A 21071-nucleotide genomic window follows, 5' to 3' on the forward strand; every position below is an offset into this window, starting at 1 on the left:
AACCAATTACATAATTCATAACACTAATCAAACTAAGGAGGAAAAAATCATACAATCATCTCAAAGATGATGAAATGGCATTTGATAAAACTCAATATCCATTCATGATTAAAAATACTTTTAATAAAATAGGACTAGATGGCTATCTCCTTAAAATGATTAAATATATCTGGGTCAACCCAGAAGCCAGCATCATGCTTAAATGGGAAAACATTATTCTCATTAATGAGCATTCTCGTTAAGGTTGGGAATATAATAAGGAAATCATTATCACTACTTTTAGTTAATAATGTTCTGAGATTCTGGAATACAAAGAAAGCAAGGAAACAAATAAATTAGAGGTACACAACTTAAAAACAAGAGATAAAATTATCATTATTTGTAGGTGTTATGATTGTATATTTAGGGAGGACCCGGGAGAAGCCATTGAAAAGCTTTTACAAGCAAAGAGAATCCAGTAAAATGGATGGGTGCAAAACTACTATAGAAATCAATAAATTTCATATACACAAACAACAGTAGGAAGATAAAATGAAAAACATCTTATTTTCAATAGCAACAAAAACTAACATATCTAGTAGTAAACTTAAATATGCAAGCCTTATATGATGTAAAGTTTAGAATATTCCAGAGAGTCACAAAAAAATATATAAGCGAATGGAAAGGCAATTAATATCATAAGGTTGTAAATTCTTGCCAAGTTAGTTTGTAAACTTAACTTAATCTCATAAAAGTACTCACAGGATTTTTTTTGTATTAGACAAGCTGATGCCAAGTTCATGGAGAATATTAAACAAGCAAGAAGAGCCAGAAAATTTTTGAAAGAGAAGATCAAAAATGGAATAATCATCCTACCAGATAGTAAAAATATATAAATTTAAAAAGACATAAATATATAAATAAATATATAAATTTAAAAAGACATAAATATATAATTAAAACAGTGTGATATTGATATATAACAGATAACTCAATAGAATATAATAGATGGTATGGAAATCAGTCCAAGTACAGGAATTTGATACATGATAAAGATGTCACTTCAAGTAAGAGAGGAAAAAGATGGATTATTCACTAAATTATTTTAGGATAACCAGGGAGACATCTAAAAAAAAAAGGTTGGATCCACATCTCACATTTCATATGAGGGTAATTTCTTGATGTAAATATTGAAATGTAAAAAAATCAAAAACAAAAGACTAAAAAAAACTAGGAAAAGTCTTCTATAAACTTGGAAGAAACTCTTTCTGAACTCATATATATTATAAAAAGCCCAGAAGCCAAAAATAAAAAATTGCTTACAACTACTATACAAAAACAAAAATTTTATACGACAAAAATCACCATAAACAAAGAGTAACAACGTTAAACACAAACAAGAAACTGGGAAAAGTATTTGTAATTCATATCACAAAAAAAGGCTACATTTCCTTTTTCATCGAGTCCCTACTTATCATTAAGAAAAATACCGACAACCCAATAGAAAACTAGATAAAGGACAGAAACCATAGGTCACAGAAGAGGAAATACAAATGACTCTTTAATATACGAAAGGATGCCAATCACCTATCAGATTGGTAAAGATTTTTTAAAAAGTCGAGTAACACACTGGTTAGTGCACGTGTAGAAATTGCACTCACACATTGTTCCTGGGAGTATGAGCCGCCACCACTTCGATGGAGGACAGTTTGGCAATATCTATCAAAATTCTCAATTCCCATGTCCTTCGTTCCAGCATTTCCCTTCTAGGAATTTATCCTACAGATAAATTCACACATAAACCAAATGGCCTACATTCTCAGTTAATTATTGTAGCACTGTTCGCAATAGCAACAGATTTGAAATAAACTTTTCATCACAGGGGACTGGCTACGTAAATTATGGCACATCTACACAATGGAATACCGGGCAGCTATAAAACAAAAAAGAAAGCTCTTTATGTACTAATACGGAATGATCTCCAAAATAAAATTAAAAGTACAATAAAAAGTGCATACAATCTGCTAGCAGGCTACTTTTGTGTAAAGAAGAATATAATATGTAAATTTGCTCTTATATATGTAAATGCGGTCTGGAAGAATGCCTAAGAAACTGATAATAACATCTGTCATCAAGGATAGGACCTGATGGCTCAGTGACAGGGAAGGAAGACAGGACTACTCATTTTGTGCCTTTTGCACCCTTTGAGTTTGAACCACGTGAATGTAGTATCTATCAAAAAATGCACAACACATTAAAGGTTACAATGTGATATAAAGAGTATAGTTATGCTCCAGCCTATCCATACTTATCCTGAACTTGGCTGAAAACAAAGTCTTCTGCTAATCTACATAGCTTTTCGATCAAGGCACCAAAGGAGAGAAATAATTTTTTACTGGAAAACTAAAGTTCCACAATAAAAGATAAATACGGAAGGAAATAAAAAGTTAAAAAAATTAACAAAAACAAAGTTGCACAATAGGGATAGCAGAATCACAGTTTGTTTAAAGCAATCAAACAAATGTCAACAACAAAAAAGAAATCACGTGAGTGTTTAACTAAGCTGTCCCTAAGGACATGTACCAAAATTTTGGTGTGGAGGAGGGGGTAGGAGAATCTGTACATGTTACTTTTCTTAGATATTTCCAAATTGTTGAATGATTCTGATTCTTTGATGTGTTAATTTTATAATTTAAAAAATTATAATCAGATTTAAATATAAAAAAAATCTAAGGTTCCATTGGTAACCAAATATACATAAATGTATTTAAACTAGTAATAAAAAATACAAGCTACCATTTTTTGACTAGAAAAATAGCAACATTTAACAAATATGATACTCAATGCAGGTGACAGTGTGGTGAAAAAGGTCCTCTCATACTTTAGTGGTGGAGTATAAATGGGTACCTTTCCCTTGTTTTGATTGGAATTTACAACATGCAGTTGTAAGAAATAACAGTGCCTATGTATTTTTTTTTTTTACTTTACCCATACTGTTCTCTTTTAAAAAACAATTTGTCAGTGTAAGAATCTTAAAAATATTCACATTTTGCATCCAGTAATCCAATGTCTTGGAACCTAGCCTAAAAAAGATAATTCAAAGGAAAGAAAAAGCTATATGTGTAAAAATGTTCATTCAATACTCTATATAAAATATAAGTATATTTATATATTTAATTTATATATACACATATATCTGTAAGAAAACAGTTCATTAAATGATAACATATCCACTAGATAGAATATTCCACAGCCATTAAATCACATTTTTGTAGACTATGAGGTAATTGGCTGAATGCTTATGATACAATGTTGATTAAAAAAATACAAAATTTTATGTACAACTTAGTAAAAAATATTCATATGGACAATGAGTGGAAAAGTGGTGGAATTATGGTTGATTCATTGTCTCTTTCAAAACTTTCTATAATATAATTTCAAATCTAAGTTTTTCAAATTTTTCAAATTCGAATTTTCCTACTTTTGCCAGAATTTAATTTGAGAAGAGGAATGGAGTGAAAGATGTCTGCTTGTTAATCCAGGAAGGATAACTGGCCAGCACAAACTGTGGACTTCTGTTAGGAAAGAGCCACTTACTTGCAACTCCCTCTGGAGGAGGATGGACCCTCTGCCCCAGCCCGGTGCTACTGAAGGGCTGCACTAGCTTCTCCAGCGGCTGGGCATTGTCCACGGGCAGCACCCTGCCCTGGGGGCTGCTAAAGACATTCCGGAGGTCCTTCCTTTGTCTGGATTCTTGGAGGAAACTCTCAAAAGATTTGTCTTTAAGTCTGAAGGAGGAAAAGAGTGAGGTTTTTCTCTTTGGAACGCTAGAAGAATCTGGGAAGGTCTCTTCCAAACTCACTTTCTCAAGCAGTGTAGGGACATCTTCCATTTTGCTGCAGGGTGGGGATGCGAGTTCAGGAAACATCTTGGATGGCCGGTTGGGCAAACTGCGGGTGCGGAGGGCAGGGTCAGGGGGGCTAGGGTCCGAGGACTGGGCAGCCCTGGCAGTCGAGGTGCCCAGGGAGAAGAAGGCTGAGGCCCTGCTCACCATGTCTCTCTTGGGGGACTGCTGGTCCCAGTCTTTACTGGAGCTAGTTTTCTGAAGGCTGAACGAACGGGCGCTAGCGTGTGGCTGGCTAGTGGGCAAAGTCTTTGATTCTGGCTTGGCCCAGGCCTTCTTCCCACCTTCAGAGTTGGGAAGGAGGGGCCCCAGGGACCTTCGGATGGCATTTGCTATGAGCCGCAGAGGGGACTTGGGTGGGGACACACTTCGCTCCCTTGGAGTCCATTCAGCTGGCGTTCCCATCTTCTCCTGAGGCTCTCTGTGGGCTGGCAGGGTCTCTCTCACTGCCCGAGGGGGCAGCAAGGGGTGGACTGGTTTCAGCACACGGCTTCCTCTACCATTCTCAGCAGTTTTCTGGGAAAGTCGTGTCCCCACTTCCAGGCGCAAGCCCTCAGGGATGGAATCATTCCAGTCCAGCAACCTGGTCTTCTGCTCCTGACTGAGGACCAACTTCTTTAAGCCCAACTTCTTCCCCTCTGCAGGCTCTGACCCATGCTCCTCCCCCCTCCTGGGTCTGGTGCTCCCTTCTCCTGGGTCCTCTCCAGCCCTGGGAGGCAGCTCTTGGTCTGGCAAGCACCTGTCCTTCCCTCTAATGGGGTGTGGGCCTCTGTGGATGCTTCTGGTGTCCCCAAGAGGGGCCTCTGCTTCCTGACACCCATCAGAAGCCCTCTCTGCAGGGCTGGGTGGTGGGGTGCTCGGGAGCCCATCTCCACTAGGGCTCACCAGGCAGTACTCTGCCCGCTCCAGCACTTGGCCACGAGGCAGATACAGGGGGATTTCCTTGAGTGCTCCTGGGGCTCTGGCTCGCCTCAGAAAGATCGGGGTGGAAGGATTGAAATGATCTCTCGAGACCTGTGAGAGCCGGTTGTGAGCTGTCACCTGAAAGGGATGGGCAAAAATAGCAGTGATTTAGAAATTCCCAGCATTTATTTACATGGGGAGGGAAAATCTGAGCCCACATCTCCTTCCCTTCTTCTCTCCAGATCTAGATACTTAAAGTCAAGAGAATTCTGCCTTGGATGATTGTAGAGGGTTGCTCTCCATTCTAAGTGGCAGCCTTGGGACCTGCTGGGATCTACCTGGAGCCCCCAGGTCAGCATGGATCATAGGCTTTTCTGGGTCCTGGATTAGGTGGTAGGAAGCCAGAAGAGAAGGCAAAAGAATTGACAAGCCCCAGAGCCAGTGAGGTATGGCTGTCCTGGCCCCTGTGAGTGGCCAGGAACATGGGGAAGACAGATCCCCTGTGGCTGGCTCAGCCATGGTCCCTACTAACAGCACATTCCACCCACAGGTATGTTTCTCCAACAACTAAGAAACTAAGGCTTCTTCCTTGGAGACTGTTAAGGTAAGGAGAGACAGTTACCTTTCTGGGCTGGAGCTGTGGTGGCAGAAGGATGGCTTTTAGAACATTCCAATGACCCTTCTAAACCTGACTCATGCCTCACTCCATTGAGAAAGCAGCCATTTCTAGCATGCAGGAAGTTGGCCCTTGGCAAAGGAAGAACGTAAGTGGACTCTAGGAGTGGCTGTGCCCTGCTGAGAGCTCTGGTGCCTGAGGGGCAGGTCATGGGGCAGGAGCATCACAGGAGCATGTACTTTTCTGTCTTGTGCACTCTACTTCCCAGAGCCTAGAACAGGGTCTGGCAGGTAACAGAGGTTTGATCAACTCATTCTGAAGGAAAGAGTCCAACCCTGCGTGTCTCAGTGACGCCATTTTCTATTCGAGGGAGATGTTGCTTCCAAGGCTCTCAGCTGCCACCAAAGGCACTCTGAATTCTGGGCCTGCCATCCTCCAGCTGCCAGCTCCTCAACACCCTCTGTGAGGTCCTCAACGGCAGAGCATACACCCTAGCTCCTCTGCATCTCACAGTCCAGCCCAGAGTCCACACCCTGTAAAGTCTGCTGAGGGAGGGAGTGAGCGAGTGGCCGTGCCCTCAGGGGTGGCTAAGAAGGAGCAGGATGAGCTTTCCCAAAAGGGACACACGAGGAAGGTCTGGGGTGGACTCTTGACAGAGCATCTCTCTGGCCCTGGCTTTGCACTTGGGGTGACCTTGGAGTGCTAAGAATCCAGAGTCGGGTGTGGAAGTGGGAGGAGTACAGGGATCCCACCTTCCTAACACCTGCACAGGGCCCTGAGGGGCACTTACCTGAGGTGGGGCGGCACCACCTGGAGCATTCCCTGGGACGATGGCTGAAGAAGACGATGGCAGGGAAGACAAAGGAGAAGACAACGAGGAAGAAGAAAGAGAAGGAGAAGGTTCCTTGGGAGGTGACATGGTTCTTCTGTTGTTCACTGGCGTCAAATCTACCATGGAAAGAACATGCTCTCCATTACAAACCTATTCCTACCTTATTTCATCATGAAAAGAGGAGGTTTTAAGAGAAGCTCCAACTTTATAAATAGAGTCAGGGGAGGAAGGTGTCGGAGACTGATTCAGAGACCCCAGTGCCCACAGCTTGGCACTTGGAGGAACGGGTGTTGGGAGTGGCAGGCTCCTGTGGGGGAAAAGAGGTCCTAGAACGATGTCTAAGAACTCTTGCGTGTCACACTCATGTGAGAACATTCCTGAGTGATGGAACAGGGAGTCTCTAGGGTGTTTATTAGAAATGGACATCTCCCTCTAAAGTGTCCCCTAAAGCCATCATGGTTGGGGGCTGGGGCTACATTAAATCATTTAGTTAATAAACCATCTGAAGCCTCTTCCCACAAGATGCCAGACTCTTAGCCGTGGGCATGGACAGGATAAGCAGTCATTGCTAGTGAAATGCGCTCTTCCTTGTCACATGTGCACCAAGGGGGTCTCAGACAAGATGGTTCGTTTGAGATTTTACAAGGGAGGGAGGTTACACTGAGCATCAAATCATTTGAAGCATATGGAGTGGGGTCTGTGCCGAGCTCTTGCTGGTCAGGGAACAAACGACACGCAGTGTATGTGCTCAGAGCGACAAGGGAAAGGAGTGTGGCAGGGGCTCAGAGGACGAGCCTGCTTCTGAGCTGTGGGAGCTGAAATCAGTTAGTCTAGTTACAGTGGAATTCTGATGGTTGTAGCCTGTAAGATCAATCTCATTCTATCTCTCTCATGAGTGCACGTGTGCACACCCCCCCCCAGGAACCTTGAATCTAAAATCTCAAGCATTTTGTTTCCACATTGGACCCTTTCAGGCAATCTATCAACGGGACTCAGAAAATGCCACGCTCCCTTTCAGATTTGCCCGCCCAGTGTCTGAACTTCAGCCCAGCTGGCTCTCTGGGACCCTCCCGGCACATAAAGGCTGTTCCCCACCGGCTGTCCAGGACCCGCTCCTGGCTGACTCCCTGACTCTCTGCTTCCAGCCGCTCAGCTGACCTATTCCGATTTCCCTCCAAGGTGTCCAGCCTTCAGATTTTAGCTCACTTCTTAACACAGTCCCCTGGTCTCAGTTTCCCCAAAGCTTTGGGTGACAGGCTCCTCCTCAGGGACCCACCCATGCCCCACCCCAAGAAGAGTTCCTTCGAGACCCATTTACGGAGGGGGACCACAAGCGGATTTTCAGTATTCTGTCCTGCTTTCCTCCTACACAAGCACAAGCAAGTCAGACCGTGTATCCCAGGCCTGGGCTCTGAAGAGACGGCCACCACGCACACGTGGCCACTGAGCTCCCCAAAGGAAGCCCTCAGAATGCTTCAGAGGGAAAAGGTAACTCAGAGGAACAGATCTGAGGGTGGCAGGAAGGAGCTGCTGAGGAGAAGGCTGCTGGCTGCCAGGAGCTGACGCGGGGGAGGCGGCTGGCCGGCCCGCCTGTCACCCAAACCCCCATCTCAGCCCACAATTAGATGGTTCGAGCCTAAAAAGGCAAAAGTTGTGAGTCAGTTGTTGCCTTGCTTCCTGTCCTGGGCTTGCCAAATTCCTGCCAAATTCCTTCTCCTCCTCTTCCTCGCCCCCTCATTCTCCTCTCTCTGCCACCTCCTGAATCAAACTCCTGAACTTGTCTCAAAGGCCCCTCAGCCCAACACACTGCCTTTTTGTTCCCCCAAGGAGCTCTGTGGGAACCTTCTGGCACAGAGCCAGGGACAAGCCTGACAGGAAAGCCTTGGGGTTCACAAGGTCATGACCTGGGGGCTGCCCCCTCTCTTTTCCTTTCTCTAATCCCCACCCCAGCTAGTGGGGTCTCTCTCCATACACGTTCCTCACACTCTGTCTTCAGGACAACTGGGGAGGGCGTGAGGAGATGGGGGAAACAAAACACCTGCCATTCGAGCCACTGCCCAGGAGATGGGCGCTGCCTGGAAGGGGAAGGTGAGGCCAGAGGCAAGCTGAGGTGACGGGACAGCTCATCTGCCCGAGGCGCTGATGTCTCTGGGTTCCCTCAGAAGATGGTAAAGGGGAGCCTGGAACCCCACCTTTTCATATCCATACCAGCTGCCTGACACTGAGCAAGTTACCTAACCCCTCAGGTTCCTCATCCAGAAAACGGGAAGCCTAGTGCTGCTTCAGGGGAGGCCGAAGGAATAAAATGGGATAAAAAGAGGTGCCCAGGGCAGGACGCAGTGTAAATGCTATGTGCTAGCAAAATATTAATTCCATCCCCTTCCCTTCCTCCCGTGCACACAAATGGTATCCAATAAAGACACTGCTGACCCGCTCCAGAGAGGGCTGCACACCCACCCTGGCCAGAATTTCTCCAACTTGTGGGCCCAGGGACTCCTCATTCACCAACACAGATTCTTCTCTGCTGGCCCTTTCTTGTTTTCCTTACAACCTTGGCATGGCCCAGCCAGGGCTGCTCTGCCCTCTGCTGGGGCCTTGGTTCTGGGTGCTGCTGGCCCTTCAGGCCCCTTTGTGCAAAGAGGGTTGATGAGCAGACCAGGGCCTGGATTACAGCCGCATGTCCTGTCCGGATCAGGTGCCTCTTCCCTGGGCCCTCCGGCAATGGTGACCTTTCACTGGGATCCTACAGGTGATTCTGGTGAGCACAGTCAGCTGGGGGAGGGTGCTGAGGGCAGTCACACAGCCCCCTCTGCCCTGCTGCCTGGTGCTGGGGCCAGAACCAGCCTTGCTGGGCTGTGGATGGACAGAGGAGATGGTGCCCCACGTTCTGTTCCCTACTGCAGGACCAGTCTTGCCCGTGGGGCTTTCCTTTTGGGCAAAATGCAGATGACCAAAAAGATGGCTCTGGTGGCTTTCAGCTCTGGGGAATTTCACGAAGACGGATTCCAGGGTACCGCTTCCCAGAATTTGGAGCTTAGGCAATACTCAAATCCTCCCAAGGTCTTGGAGCACCCTCTAGGGGCAGGCCTGAACCCATCGCCTCCATTTGTTCCTGCACTCTGTCCAGTCAGCTTGTTCCTTGGTTCGTTGGTTCATTTATTCATTCATTCATTCGGCAAGCAAGGACTGGGTACCTCCTCTGGGCCAGGCCCATGATAGGCACTAGGCCCAGAGCAATGATTCGAACTCAAGGCCTGCCCCCAAACCAGCTTTTATATATGCTCGATAACCCACACCTGATACTCCTGAGATAACTAAAGACACAGTTGGGGTCACCGGGCCCACCCAGGGAACCATGCTGCCGGTTAGCAGTCTCCTCTCCTGAGCCTCCTCCAGCATCCCTGACCCTGCTGTAAGGGTCCCTCACCAGACTTCCTGCTCTCACCCCAGGCTGGGAACTTCATGAGGGCAAGACTGAGCCCCTCCCACTGGCGGCACTTGGTAAGGTTGGCTGGAAGCACTGGACGGAATCTGCACCCGCTGGACCCACCCACAGAAGCAGAATTCCCGTGACTTGGGGAGGGGTTGTGACAGGGAAGTAAATGAGATGAGGAGATGAGGTGTGGAAAAGGCCTGGCCCAGACCTTCCCTGAATGTTAATTCCCTCCTTCCCCTGGCTCTCACTGCCTGGGGCTGTAAGATGATTCAAGAGTCATTTCAGGCTGCCCCCAGGTGAAGTGGCCTGCCCAGGTGCCAGCCCTGGTCCAGCTCAGAGGTGCCCATTGTCCCAGCCTGACCTGAGTGAGGGGGGCCTCCAGTCGGGGGGTTGCCAGGAGAATGACTCACACCCGCCAGGAGTCAGCATTGACTCAGAAGGAAGGAGTCAATTAAAGGAGCGCTCTGTTCCAACTGCAACAATGTTTCTTTTTAGAAACGCTTGTCTAACCCAAGGCTTTCCTGGGTCTACCTCTCCTAGAGCAAGGCCCAGAGAGGGAGCATGGGGGCAGGGGGGAGGTGGAAGGCAGCAAAGGACTTGGAATCCCATGAAGAGTCCCTGCCCCTCTCTCAGGATCATGGAGGGAATCCCTGCTCTGTAACTGTTGCCCCGCCGGGAATGTGGCCAGCCCTAGGATGCTACGCAACTGTGCGCGTGCTCACTTCCTCCCCTAGTGGGAGCCTGCTGCCTTGGCATCCGAGGTAGGCCCTGGGGCTCACAGATCCCTGCTCTTCTTCGGGATGCTGGGACCAAGGCCTACTGTCAAAAAGGAGGAAGGGCTGTGTGTGTATGGGCACATGCGTTTGGCTTCCTTCATTGCTTTGCCCATGATCACATGAGGTCATTAAGCTGATGCCCTCAGCCCAACTCCAGTGCATTGAATCAAAACATACAGAGCCCCTGGGCCTCAGTTTCCTCATCTGTGTTTCAAAAAGCTTAGAGCCAATGATTGCTAAGGCGCCTTCCAGGTGCAGTTGTAGAGTTCTAAGGCTCCATGATTCCGGAGTGGGGAGCTGAGGAGGAAGGGAAGGTCCCAAATCCTTTGGAAAATGCCTCCTCTACTCAGCAGCCGCAACAGAGTCAAGAACAGGTATTTCTTTCCTTGCTCCTCACACCCAGGAGGCCAGGTCAGAGAGGAGATGTAAGGACTGAGAACAGCTGCCCCTGAGAATTAACCAGAGGATACTGCCCACCCCCATCCCCACCCCAGAGAGCTCATGACTCACTCGACTGGAATTTTCTTCTCCAGCTCTGGTATTTGCTGGGAGTTGGAGACTGGAAGCTGTGGGCCCTTTGCAGAGCTGTGGTGGAAAAAAGAAAGGGGCAGGGGAGGGGGAGGGAGGAAGAGTCTGTTAAACGTGTAGAATAAATAGGGAGTTTTCTCCTATGGCCCGTTTACCAAAAGTTAATAGACTAATGATCATAATTGCCTGAGCTCCTTCCTTCCTCAGACCATACCTCCCTATCCCTACAACACACCTCCAACTTTTCATTCATTTATTCATCAAATAATTACTGTAGACCTTGCTGTGGGACAGGTACTGCCCTCTTTCCGAAAATGCCTCAAATTATGAGCCGTCATTCTAACTCACCCATCATTAATAAACATATATATGCATACATGTATTCCTACATGCCCATATACATACATGCATATATACAAACACACATTTATTTGTTTGTTTTTAGCAGAGCAGTTCTTCAAAGCTTAAGTCTCATGTCAGTGTCCCATATATGTAACAGATAAACCCAGCTGCTCTCATGGAAGCCTGGAAGCTGCAGACAGCTCCACCCTCTCTCCCTTTCCCCTCGGATCCCCCAAACACTTTGAGAACCAGTTTTAACTGAACCTCTGGACAATCCATTGCCACGGCCCCTCCTCTTAGCCTGGTTCCAATGGAAACACATTTGCAGGATGGTGTGGACTATGTACTGAAGACCCTGTGCCCAGGTGGGCCTTGAGAATTAGCTGAGTAAAATGAACTTCGCATGCAGAAGAAAACGGGTCTTGGCCATTTGGGGCGTGAGAGTGTGCAGTGGGATGCAAATGTACCCCATGATGTGGGCGAGGGAGAATGGGCATAGGGAGGTTTGAATGCAGACCTTTCTGAATTCAAGGCTCAGCCTGGCCCAGCCCTCTCTCTCTCTGCAGAAAGTCCTGGATTCTACCCCCTGACAGTGCTCAGGGCTGGGCATCAGCTCTTACCAGCCAGGGTGCGGGGTGCACAGGTGTCAACCACTAGCTGGGGGCTTCCTTTCGTCAGGACAAGATCTTCAGCTCCCCAACTCCTTGGCTCCCCTCCCTCCCTTACCCCATGTATAGACACCCTGAGCCTGCTCCATCTGGTGGCTTCCCAGTCCCACAGGCCTGCTGTCATAATCAAGCCCACGGGTTTGGATGGGCGCGGGTGTAGGCTCCCCATCTCCCCATCACGGGACTAACCATCTAGCTACAGTTTAGGCCCACCTCCTCCCACCACATGCAGGTGGGGGCTTTCCAGGCTGGATGGTTTGCGTAAGGAGCAAGCAGGCCTCCAGCACAGCCACATCCTGCTGACCTCAGCTGCCCTCTTTGTCACCTACCGGAGAAATTTCTCAAGAAACATAGAAGAATGCTTAAAGCCCTTATTGCTTCTCCCCAGCTTTTAACTTTGTGGGATGGAACTTATTAGAAATGGCTACAATTCATGAGAATTTTCCATCCCTGGTGTTTAGGGGGCACACATGCCTATGTTTCTACAATAGGAAAAATAGGGCAGGGAGTAATGATTTGACCCAGCAATTTCGAGCAGCAAAAAGCAGGGCTGGTTCCCTTCTTTTTAGCTTATATTTTATTTATATCTATTTTATTGATTTATATTTATTTTAAGGGAGCAGGAGCAAGAGGGTGAGCATTGTGCTATCTGGTGCTAATGATATCATTTATCGGTAAAACTAGTAGTGTCCTCCATAGGCCACTGGACCATCCTGTTATCAAATTATTGCCAGGAAAAAAAATGGATAAATACCAATTTTTCTAAACAAATAATTTGGGGGCAGATTGCCCTCCTAACTCTAATTGGTTTGTGTCCAAGAAGCCAATGCACTAGACCGATTCATTTAGTTGTTTAGTTAGTGTATTTGACAGCTAACTCACCCGGGCAGGCCTCTAGGAAGCTGCTCTTCTGTGATTCCGAGAGTGTGGACAGGGCCCTCCTGTATGGAAGCCCCGGGGCGCTCACATAAAATGGAGGTACTTGGCCCCACTCTAGACCCACTCAATCTGAATCTCTCAGGGTGGGAAGCCAGGAATCTGCCTTTTAAGCCAGATTTTTAAGAACTACTGAACTAGGTGTTTTAAGGAAGTGTTACTGAGATTTTCTGTGGCCTCGGTAACACAGGGCTTCAGTTCTATTTCAGACCATCATCTGGGGCATGCTCTATGCTAAAGAACTTTGAGGAGGCGATAGTTTCCTTGATGACCTGAGGTAATCGCAGAGCCTTTTTTCAAATTGTGATAAAATGTATATAACATAAAAATTACCATTTTAATCATTTTTAAGTATAGAGTTCAGTGGCATTAAGTACATTCATATTGTTGTGCAACCATCACACCATCCATCTGCAGAACTTTCTCCTCATCCCAAACTGACACTCTGTACCCATTAAACAATAATTCCCCACCCACCTTCTTCCCCCAGTCCCTGGGAACCACCATTCTACTTTCTGTCTCTATGACTTTGACTACTCTAGGTACCTCACAGAAGTGGAATCATACATTACTTGTCCTTTCGTGTCTAGCTTATTTCACTTAGCATAACGACTTTGAGGTTCACCCATGTTGTAGCATGTGTCAGAATTTCCTTTTTAAGGCTGAATAACATTCCAGTGTGGATATAACACAATTTTTATCCATTCATTTGTTGACGGACATCTGGGTCGTTTTCCCATTGGTGATTATGAATAATACAGCTGTGAGCACGGGTGTACAAACCAGGAGTCTTTCTAAAGCAATATCCTGGTCTTGTCTGGCATTCCCTCAGCTCAACCCTGAGCCATTTATCCAGATGAAAATTGTGATTATTGAAGCTCATGACATGACATCAACCCTACATTATCTGGGAAAGTGATGGACTCACCATAACCAGCAACAGAAAACACAGCACTTAGACTATGTCAGAGATTTTAACCCTACAGCGTGGTCCACCTGATGATCAAAACCATGATGGATGAAGACAAAACAGACAGAAGATTGCTTGAAAGTCGTGCAGTCTATCTACTTCTCTGTCTACTCTATATTTCATCCTGGGATTAACCGACTGTCAGAAACAGAATGCTTTGTCCACACTGCCTTGTTCTTTCAACCCAACTCCAACACCCGGGGGGACTGCTCTTGAGTCATGTTTTGCTGTCATGCCCTCACTGGCCAGCAGGAGGTGTTGCATGAAACACCCTCAAGAGAACTGTGGCTGCATTTTCCGCAGAGCAGTTGTTCAAGACATGATCTAACCCATCTCTCAATGTCATCTATTTGACACGAGCTGGAAAATCTCTATAGAGTGAAGCATTAAGAAAAGTGGGACCTGCTCTGAGGCTTCTTGCAAACCAACATACTTTCCCTCGTGAACAGTGAGAATAATAATTATCTGTTTCATTTTAAACTCTGACTGCCAGAAAATCAGAATCAAATTTATGATTGCACTAGAGCAACTATTTAGGACCACGGTCCTCCTCTCTGGAGCCTATACCTCCTAAACTGGTTTGGTTAACCCTGATCTTGAGGCTTTATTTTTCATATATAGAGAGACATACAATTTTGTTTTGTCTTTCTTGTAAGTTACCTAAACTCCCCTGGCAATTGAGGAGAGAGGAGAAATAGAGGAAAAGGATGAAAGGCAGGCAGGCCTCGTATTTATAAATGAGGATGCTGGAGCCCAGGGAGACGAGGGGCGTACCCAGGCCAAGCAGTATCCAGACAGCAGCAGGTGGACCCAGCCGGGCACAGCACAGCACTCTGTTCACTGCGTGTGGTCAGACTTTCTGGAAGGCACCACAAATGGTACTTAGCAAATGTGTTTTGAGGACAATTTGTCCTTTTTAAAAAAGGGTCACATGGGAGGACAAATCCAGAGTTTCCAGGATTCTGGCCCCAGCCCTGTGTGAAACCATCACTCGTGAGAACATTTCTAGGTTCGGGTGGAAATTCTGCTCCCGGCCACTAGAGGGAGGTGCAGGACAAGGCGAGCTCCGCTCTCACGGGGCAGCAAAGGCCATGGGTCCTGATGGTGGCAGCCTTCTGTTAGCCTGTTTCTTCCCACCCAGAGGTCACTGTGGCTGTTGCCTGAATCCAAACACTCAATTCAACGCCACCTTTGCTGGGCTGCTAAAGACAATTACTACTGAGGGTGTGGAGGCAGCCAGACTGGGCCACGCTGCTTACCAGCTGGGAGAGCTCGGGAAAGCACTCAGTTCGTTTGCTCAGCTGTAAAAGGGGCTTAATGCTATTTACCTTTCAGGGTCGTCCTGAGGATGAAATGGGGCTGTGTAGGGGAAAAGTCCTGGCCATTACAGGCACTCAGTCAAAGTGCATTTATTATTGGGTGGGTAGTGCATCCCACAAGCCCCGAGCACTCGTAACAGCCCTGTGCTGCCCCCAGGTGGCCTCAGGGAACCTGTGCTGCTCCTGTCTGCATGGAGTCCAACAGCAGCTGAGCCCCCTCCCATCCCTCCGGGGCTGATACCCTGAGGAGATACTCACAGAGGAGACTGCTCCAGGCAAGATAGTCCTGGGTCTCCCTTATCTCTGCCTGCCTGTGGCACAAAACAGGCAGCCAGGCCACTCTGCTACCTTCCCACTTGAGATTCCAAAGCTTCTCACAGAGAAGGCCAGGCCCGGGTCCAGTCCCCTCACCCCAACTTGTACCCCAGTCCCCAAAGGTCCTAGCCCCACTGCCTCTGAGTCTGAGGGCTAGACCTACTGTCACCTGACCCTCCACGAGGAAAAGCTGGCTGGGGCGTCTCTGCTCCCTCCCCATGTCCCAGGATTAAGCAAGCCCATCTCCAGCCCAGGCAGGCTCTCTGCTCACCGTGCACGGCTCTGTGCTCCTCAGGGCCCTGTGGAGAGAATGCCCCAGTAAGGGCCTCCTTCAGGGAGCTGTGCCGGGTGAGGGGCTTCGGTAGGGGTGGGGGTTCCAGCCACCAGGGTCTCTCTCCACAGGGCTCTACACTGGAGGCCTCACTGCCACCGTAGTCCGACTCGGCATCAGAGCTGGAAGAAGGAAGGAGAGAGTGAGTGAGTGAGGGACCCTGCAATTCACCCCCCACATCCACACTGTGCCCTGCCTGTCACTGCCTCCAGCAGACATGGGGTTCTGGGGCAAGGGCAGTGGTTTAGTTACCTCTGTGCCCAGTGCCCAACCTCGGGCTTGGTTATGGGCTGAACTGTGTGCCCCCAAATTCATATGGAGTCCTAACCTCTAGTACCTCAGAATGTGACTGCATTTAGAGATAGGGTCTTTAAAGAGGTAATGAAGTTAAAATGAGGTCATTAGGGTGGGCCCTAATCCAACAGGACTGGTGTCCTTGCAAGAAGAGGAAATTTGGACACAGACACACATAGAAGAAAAATGCCATGTGAGCATGAAGACACCCATCTACAAGCCTAGGAGAGGGGCCCGGAACAGACCCTTCCTCATGGCCCTGAGAAGGAATCAACTCTGCTGACACCTTGATCTAGGACTTCCAGCCTCCAGAACTGTGAGAAATAAATCTCTGTTGTTTAAGCCGCCCAGTCTGTGGTACCTGATGGCAGCCCTCACACATGAATACGGGGGTGGATCAGAGCAGGGGAAAGAATCCAGCAGATGTATGATGAAGTGTTTGTGCGAAGGCTGGTCCTCACCTTCACCCACGTCAGAGCCTGACTCCTAAGCTCTCAGGGTAGAAGGAGCTCATCACCAGGGACCTGGTCCTAAAGCTTCAGGCATCTACATACTGCTTTCCTCCCCTGGGAATGGATGGGGGAAGAAAAAAGACTACTGAGGTGGGTATTCAACCTGGGCCTTAAAAGACTGGCAGTAATCCAGTGGCAGAGCAGGGGCAGCAGGCTGTCCTAGGCAGCAGAGACAGCACAAGCACAGTCCCGGGGTGGGAAAGCACAAAACCTGTGGGGCAGTGACATTTTGGTGACTATAGATATTTACTCTCTCTATATATAAGTCCAATGGCATCTTTCTACTAGGTTGCTGCCCCTCATCCTTCACAGCACCCAAGCCCGCCGGTCACAGCATCCCAGTCCTGGTCACTGATGAGTCCCAGAGGCGGGCGTGCATCATGAGGAGTACCAACTGGAGGTCTACCTTGAGATCTTGATATATGGCCATGAATCTGTGGATGTGGGCTGAGGCCCTCGGGAGCCAAGAGTCCCACATGTGGAGACGGCCTCTCTGTGATGGCTGTAAATCGGACATGCGGAGGGGCAGCAACGGAGAGCAGCTGTTGGAGTCTCTGGCTCCAACTTTGCCTGGAGAGAGGACCAGCTCCGACTTCCCAGCCAGATGAACCAATGTATTTGCCTTTGTTACTTAAGCTAGTTTGAGTTGGGTTTCTGCCTCTCACAATGGACTCAGTCCTGCTTAATTGGGGCCCAGAACGCTGTGTGACCTAGGGCAGGGGCCTTGCCTTCTCTGGGCCCTGGCTTCTGTCTCGGTAACTGCCAAGGGCACTCCGAGGCAGTAGCTCATGGGCATCGGAATCACCCATGGGACTTGCTAAAATGTGTGTTCCCAGGCCCCATTTCCAGAGTCCGCATGCTCCAGACCTGATGAACTGGTTGTCTACACCACAGTCTCCATTTTCTCCCCACACATACCCCACCCCTACTCCAATCAGGTTTCTGCCCTGTCACTCCACTGAGACCACATTTGTCAGAGTTAACAATGATCCTGCTGTTGGAAAACCCAGAGGTCACATCTCCATTCTTACCTGACACAGTGACCCACACCTTCTTCCTTGAAACACTTTCTTCTCTCAGCTTCCACAGCCCACCATCTCCTGGATTCTCTCCTTCCGGTGGGTTTTGCTAGCTCCTTCTCTGCTTGCCCACTGACTGTTCAAATGCCCTGGGACTCCTGCCCAGCTCTTCTTTCTCTCTAAGAAGATATTCTTACTCCAGAAGGGACTTAGCAGCTCCCTTGGCTTTAACAGCCTCTGTAGGTCACTGGCCTCCAGACTGCTATCACCAGCCCTGCCTCCCAGAAACTTCAGACTCACCTGTTCTACTGCTTGCTGGGTATCTGCACAAAGACTTCTCAAACCCTACGGGTCCAAACAGGACTCTTCATTTTCTCCACAAACTTGCATCTTCCCTGAAATCTTCTCCACCTCAAGACTGTTCTAGAAATGACTGCACCTTTCATCCAGTCACTCAGGTCAAAATCTGGGAGTGGCCCTTGAATTCTCTCTTTCCCTCACATTCAGTCCATCAGCAGATCCATCTCCACTGCTCCAGCCCTAGTCCACGCCCCTCGTCTCTTACGTGAGCCACAGACTCCCACCTGGCCTCCCTGCCTCCACTCCCACCCACCCCCGCCCCATCCATTCTCCACACCAAGGCTTGCTGATCTTTGGAAATCGTAAGGGAGATGTCACTCTCTGACTTAAGAAGTCTCTAACGGCTTTCAATTATACCTGGAATAAAGTTTAAACTCCTTGCCCTGCCTCACTAAGCCTTGCTTTCTGGTATAATATCTCATTTTTCTTCCCCTCATTCTGTGCCAGCCACTCGGACCTTCTGTCTCTTCAGAGACATGAGGCGCACCCCCACCCAGGGGCCTGTGTGCTAGCTGCCCCTTGCTTGCATTCCCCTCCTGCCAATCTTCACACGACTGTCCCGTCTTGGCAACCAATTCTCAGCTTCAATGTCACCTCCTCAGGGAGGCTGTGGCTGATTGTTTGTAAAAAATGGTTGCAATCATTCCCCTCCTGGGTCCACACCCCTTTGCAACGGGCCTTTGCAGCTCCTCCCATAAAGGTGGAGCAGTTTCTCCACTCCTTGGATCTGGGCCGGCCTTGCCATGGCCAATCAGACATGACGGGAAGAGCACTGCGCTGCCCAAGCCCAGACCTCAGGAGACCCTGCACTACCCGACGCTGTCTCTCAGGACCACGGGAACAAGCATGGGCTGCCTGCTGGAGGATGAAAGACCCACGGCCCCACAGCGCCCTGGCACCCCAGCCGACAGCTAGCCATGCTCTAGAACCAGGGCCCTGTTGGCCCAAATACACAAGGGAGCCCGCTGAGACCAGAAGAACTGCCCGGGTGAGTTGGCTTAAACTGCTGGCCCACAGGATCGTGAGTGTCATAAGTGGTGTTTGTTATAAGTCACTAACCTTTGGGGCAGTTTGTCACTCAGCTTGATTGTGGGAATAGATAACTGATACAGAGGCCTTTCCTGGCCACCCAAGCTAAGGTAGCTGACCAGTCACTCACTATCATATACCCCTATTTATTCCTCTACTGGCACCTATGTGATACTTTCCCTCTTAACTACTTGTTTGCTGGCTGTCTACCCAATTTGAATGAAAGCCCTGTGAGAGCCGGGCCTTTGTCTTGTGTTGGTCACTGCTGTATCTAGTACATAATGAGCAATCAGTACCCACTGACTGGGAATCAGGAGGTTGGCTGACCTCCTGAATGGATTCAGTATTCGGGGAGGCCTGGAGTCTGCCCTCCCAATGACCACTCTTGGTGGTTCTGATGTGGTGGTAAAGACAGCATCCTGAGAAATACTCATCTAAGGCACCAGGGCTTCATTTTTTGTGTCCCTTCTCCATCCCACTCCTATCCCCAGCTGAGCCTCCCCATCACCAGGCATCACCATCTTACATCTTACTGTGACAGGTGACACCCATTTGGCACCGCTCACCACAGCCTACATGACAATTGCCTCCTGGGGAGAAGACAGTGGGGCCACAGCCTTTCCCCTCTATGAGAAAGGAGCAAATGCTGACACTTAATGGTGCTTATTATATGCTGGGAATTGTTCTACACACTGTACATAGATTAATTGATCCTTGCAACTCCCTATGAGACAGGTGTTATGATTGTCCCCATTTTACCGATGAGGAAACAGAGGCATAGAGAGGTCACACTACAAGTGAGTGGAGAGAAGACCAGCTTCTGAATGTTGTCCCCCTCATCCGACCCCTGTTCTGCCCCTTCCTGCAGCAGCCTGAGCATACCTGCTCTCGTCACTGGTGACCAGGACACACACAGCCATCATGTCCTGCCCAACCACGTTCTCCCCGGGGCTGATCCTCACTGAGGTCCACTCGGAGGGCAGGGGAGAGGTGGGTCCACCTTCCACATCGCCGGGCTCTGGCTCCGGGACACTCTTGGGCTTCTTGGGCGAGGTCGGCTCATCTGCTGGGAGGAGAAGAGGGTCTGGAGAGATGGTGGAAATGAAGGGCCCTGCAGGGCACCTGCTCCCCTCCAGAGGAGGGGGGTGGGCAGGGCAGCAACCCTGGGGTCTACTGGAACACTCCAAAACCGACCTTCTCATCCTCTGTGCCATTGCAGGATTCCCACCACTCAGCCACCAGATGTCCCAGCATTTAGAGGCCATCTCTTGTGTGCAGGGCATGAATGCATACACCATCCCATTTAATCCCAAAGGAGGATCCTGAGACGTTCCGAGTGCCCACTCCAGGCCCACCAGCCCCTGAACTGCTGTTGTCAAATCACAATGTCCAACATGTTGCTAAACCCAGTGGTCACTTCTCAGTCCTCATCTTACTTGACACACCACAGCACTTGACCCAGCTGATCACTCCCTCCTTCCAGAAACAGCTCTCCTCTCAGCTTCCAGGACAGCCCAGCCCAGCTTCCTCCTCCTCACTGGCTGTCTCCTTCTCTCTTTGTTGTTTCCTCTGGTTCCACCTCTTCCCCCTGACCTCTAACACCGGAAGGCCCAGGGCTCAGTCTTGGAACCTCTTCTCTTCTCACTACACTCATGTCCTTGATGATCTCATCCGGTCTCATGGCTTTAAACAACCCTAGACAGTGATGACTCCCACATTTATATCTCCAGCCTGGACATTTCCCCTGAATCTAGAGGTATCCATACCACTGCTGACTTGGCATCTCCACGTGGACATCTAATAGACACATCAAACTCGTGCCCAAATGGAACTCTTCCTCTCCGCCTCTCCCCACACATGCTTCCCCCACAGCCTTCCCCACCTCAAGAATTGCCACCTTCGGTCTTCCAGTTGCTCAAGTCAAACACTTTAGTGGCATCCTTGACTTCCCTCTTTCTTTCACTCTTCACTCGTGCCATCAGCAAACCCTGTTGGCTCTACC

General features: G+C 48.7%; 1 protein-coding gene across 10 annotated transcripts in view; it reads right to left on the minus strand.

Annotated features, from left to right (window-relative positions):
- The window catches only part of MICAL2 (microtubule associated monooxygenase, calponin and LIM domain containing 2), a 223622-nt gene that overhangs the window by 50025 nt on the left and 152526 nt on the right, over positions 1-21071 (minus strand). For 9 of the 10 annotated variants that reach the window (XM_087433207.1, XM_087433205.1, XM_087433201.1 and 6 more), the window contains 5 exons: positions 19952-20135; positions 15796-15977; positions 10957-11031; positions 6193-6350; positions 3577-4924 (listed from right to left, as the gene is read on the minus strand). In XM_087433207.1, coding sequence (XP_087289333.1) covers positions 3577-4924; positions 6193-6350; positions 10957-11031; positions 15796-15977; positions 19952-20135 — 1947 coding nt within the window. The remainder of the gene's footprint in view (positions 1-3576; positions 4925-6192; positions 6351-10956; positions 11032-15795; positions 15978-19951; positions 20136-21071) is intronic. The other variant, XM_087433202.1, reaches the window with a different exon arrangement.

The sequence above is a fragment of the Ceratotherium simum genome, chromosome 7, assembly GCF_057802395.1.
Source record: "Ceratotherium simum simum isolate JZ-2026a chromosome 7, ASM5780239v1, whole genome shotgun sequence".
Classification (NCBI taxonomy): domain Eukaryota; kingdom Metazoa; phylum Chordata; class Mammalia; order Perissodactyla; family Rhinocerotidae; genus Ceratotherium; species Ceratotherium simum.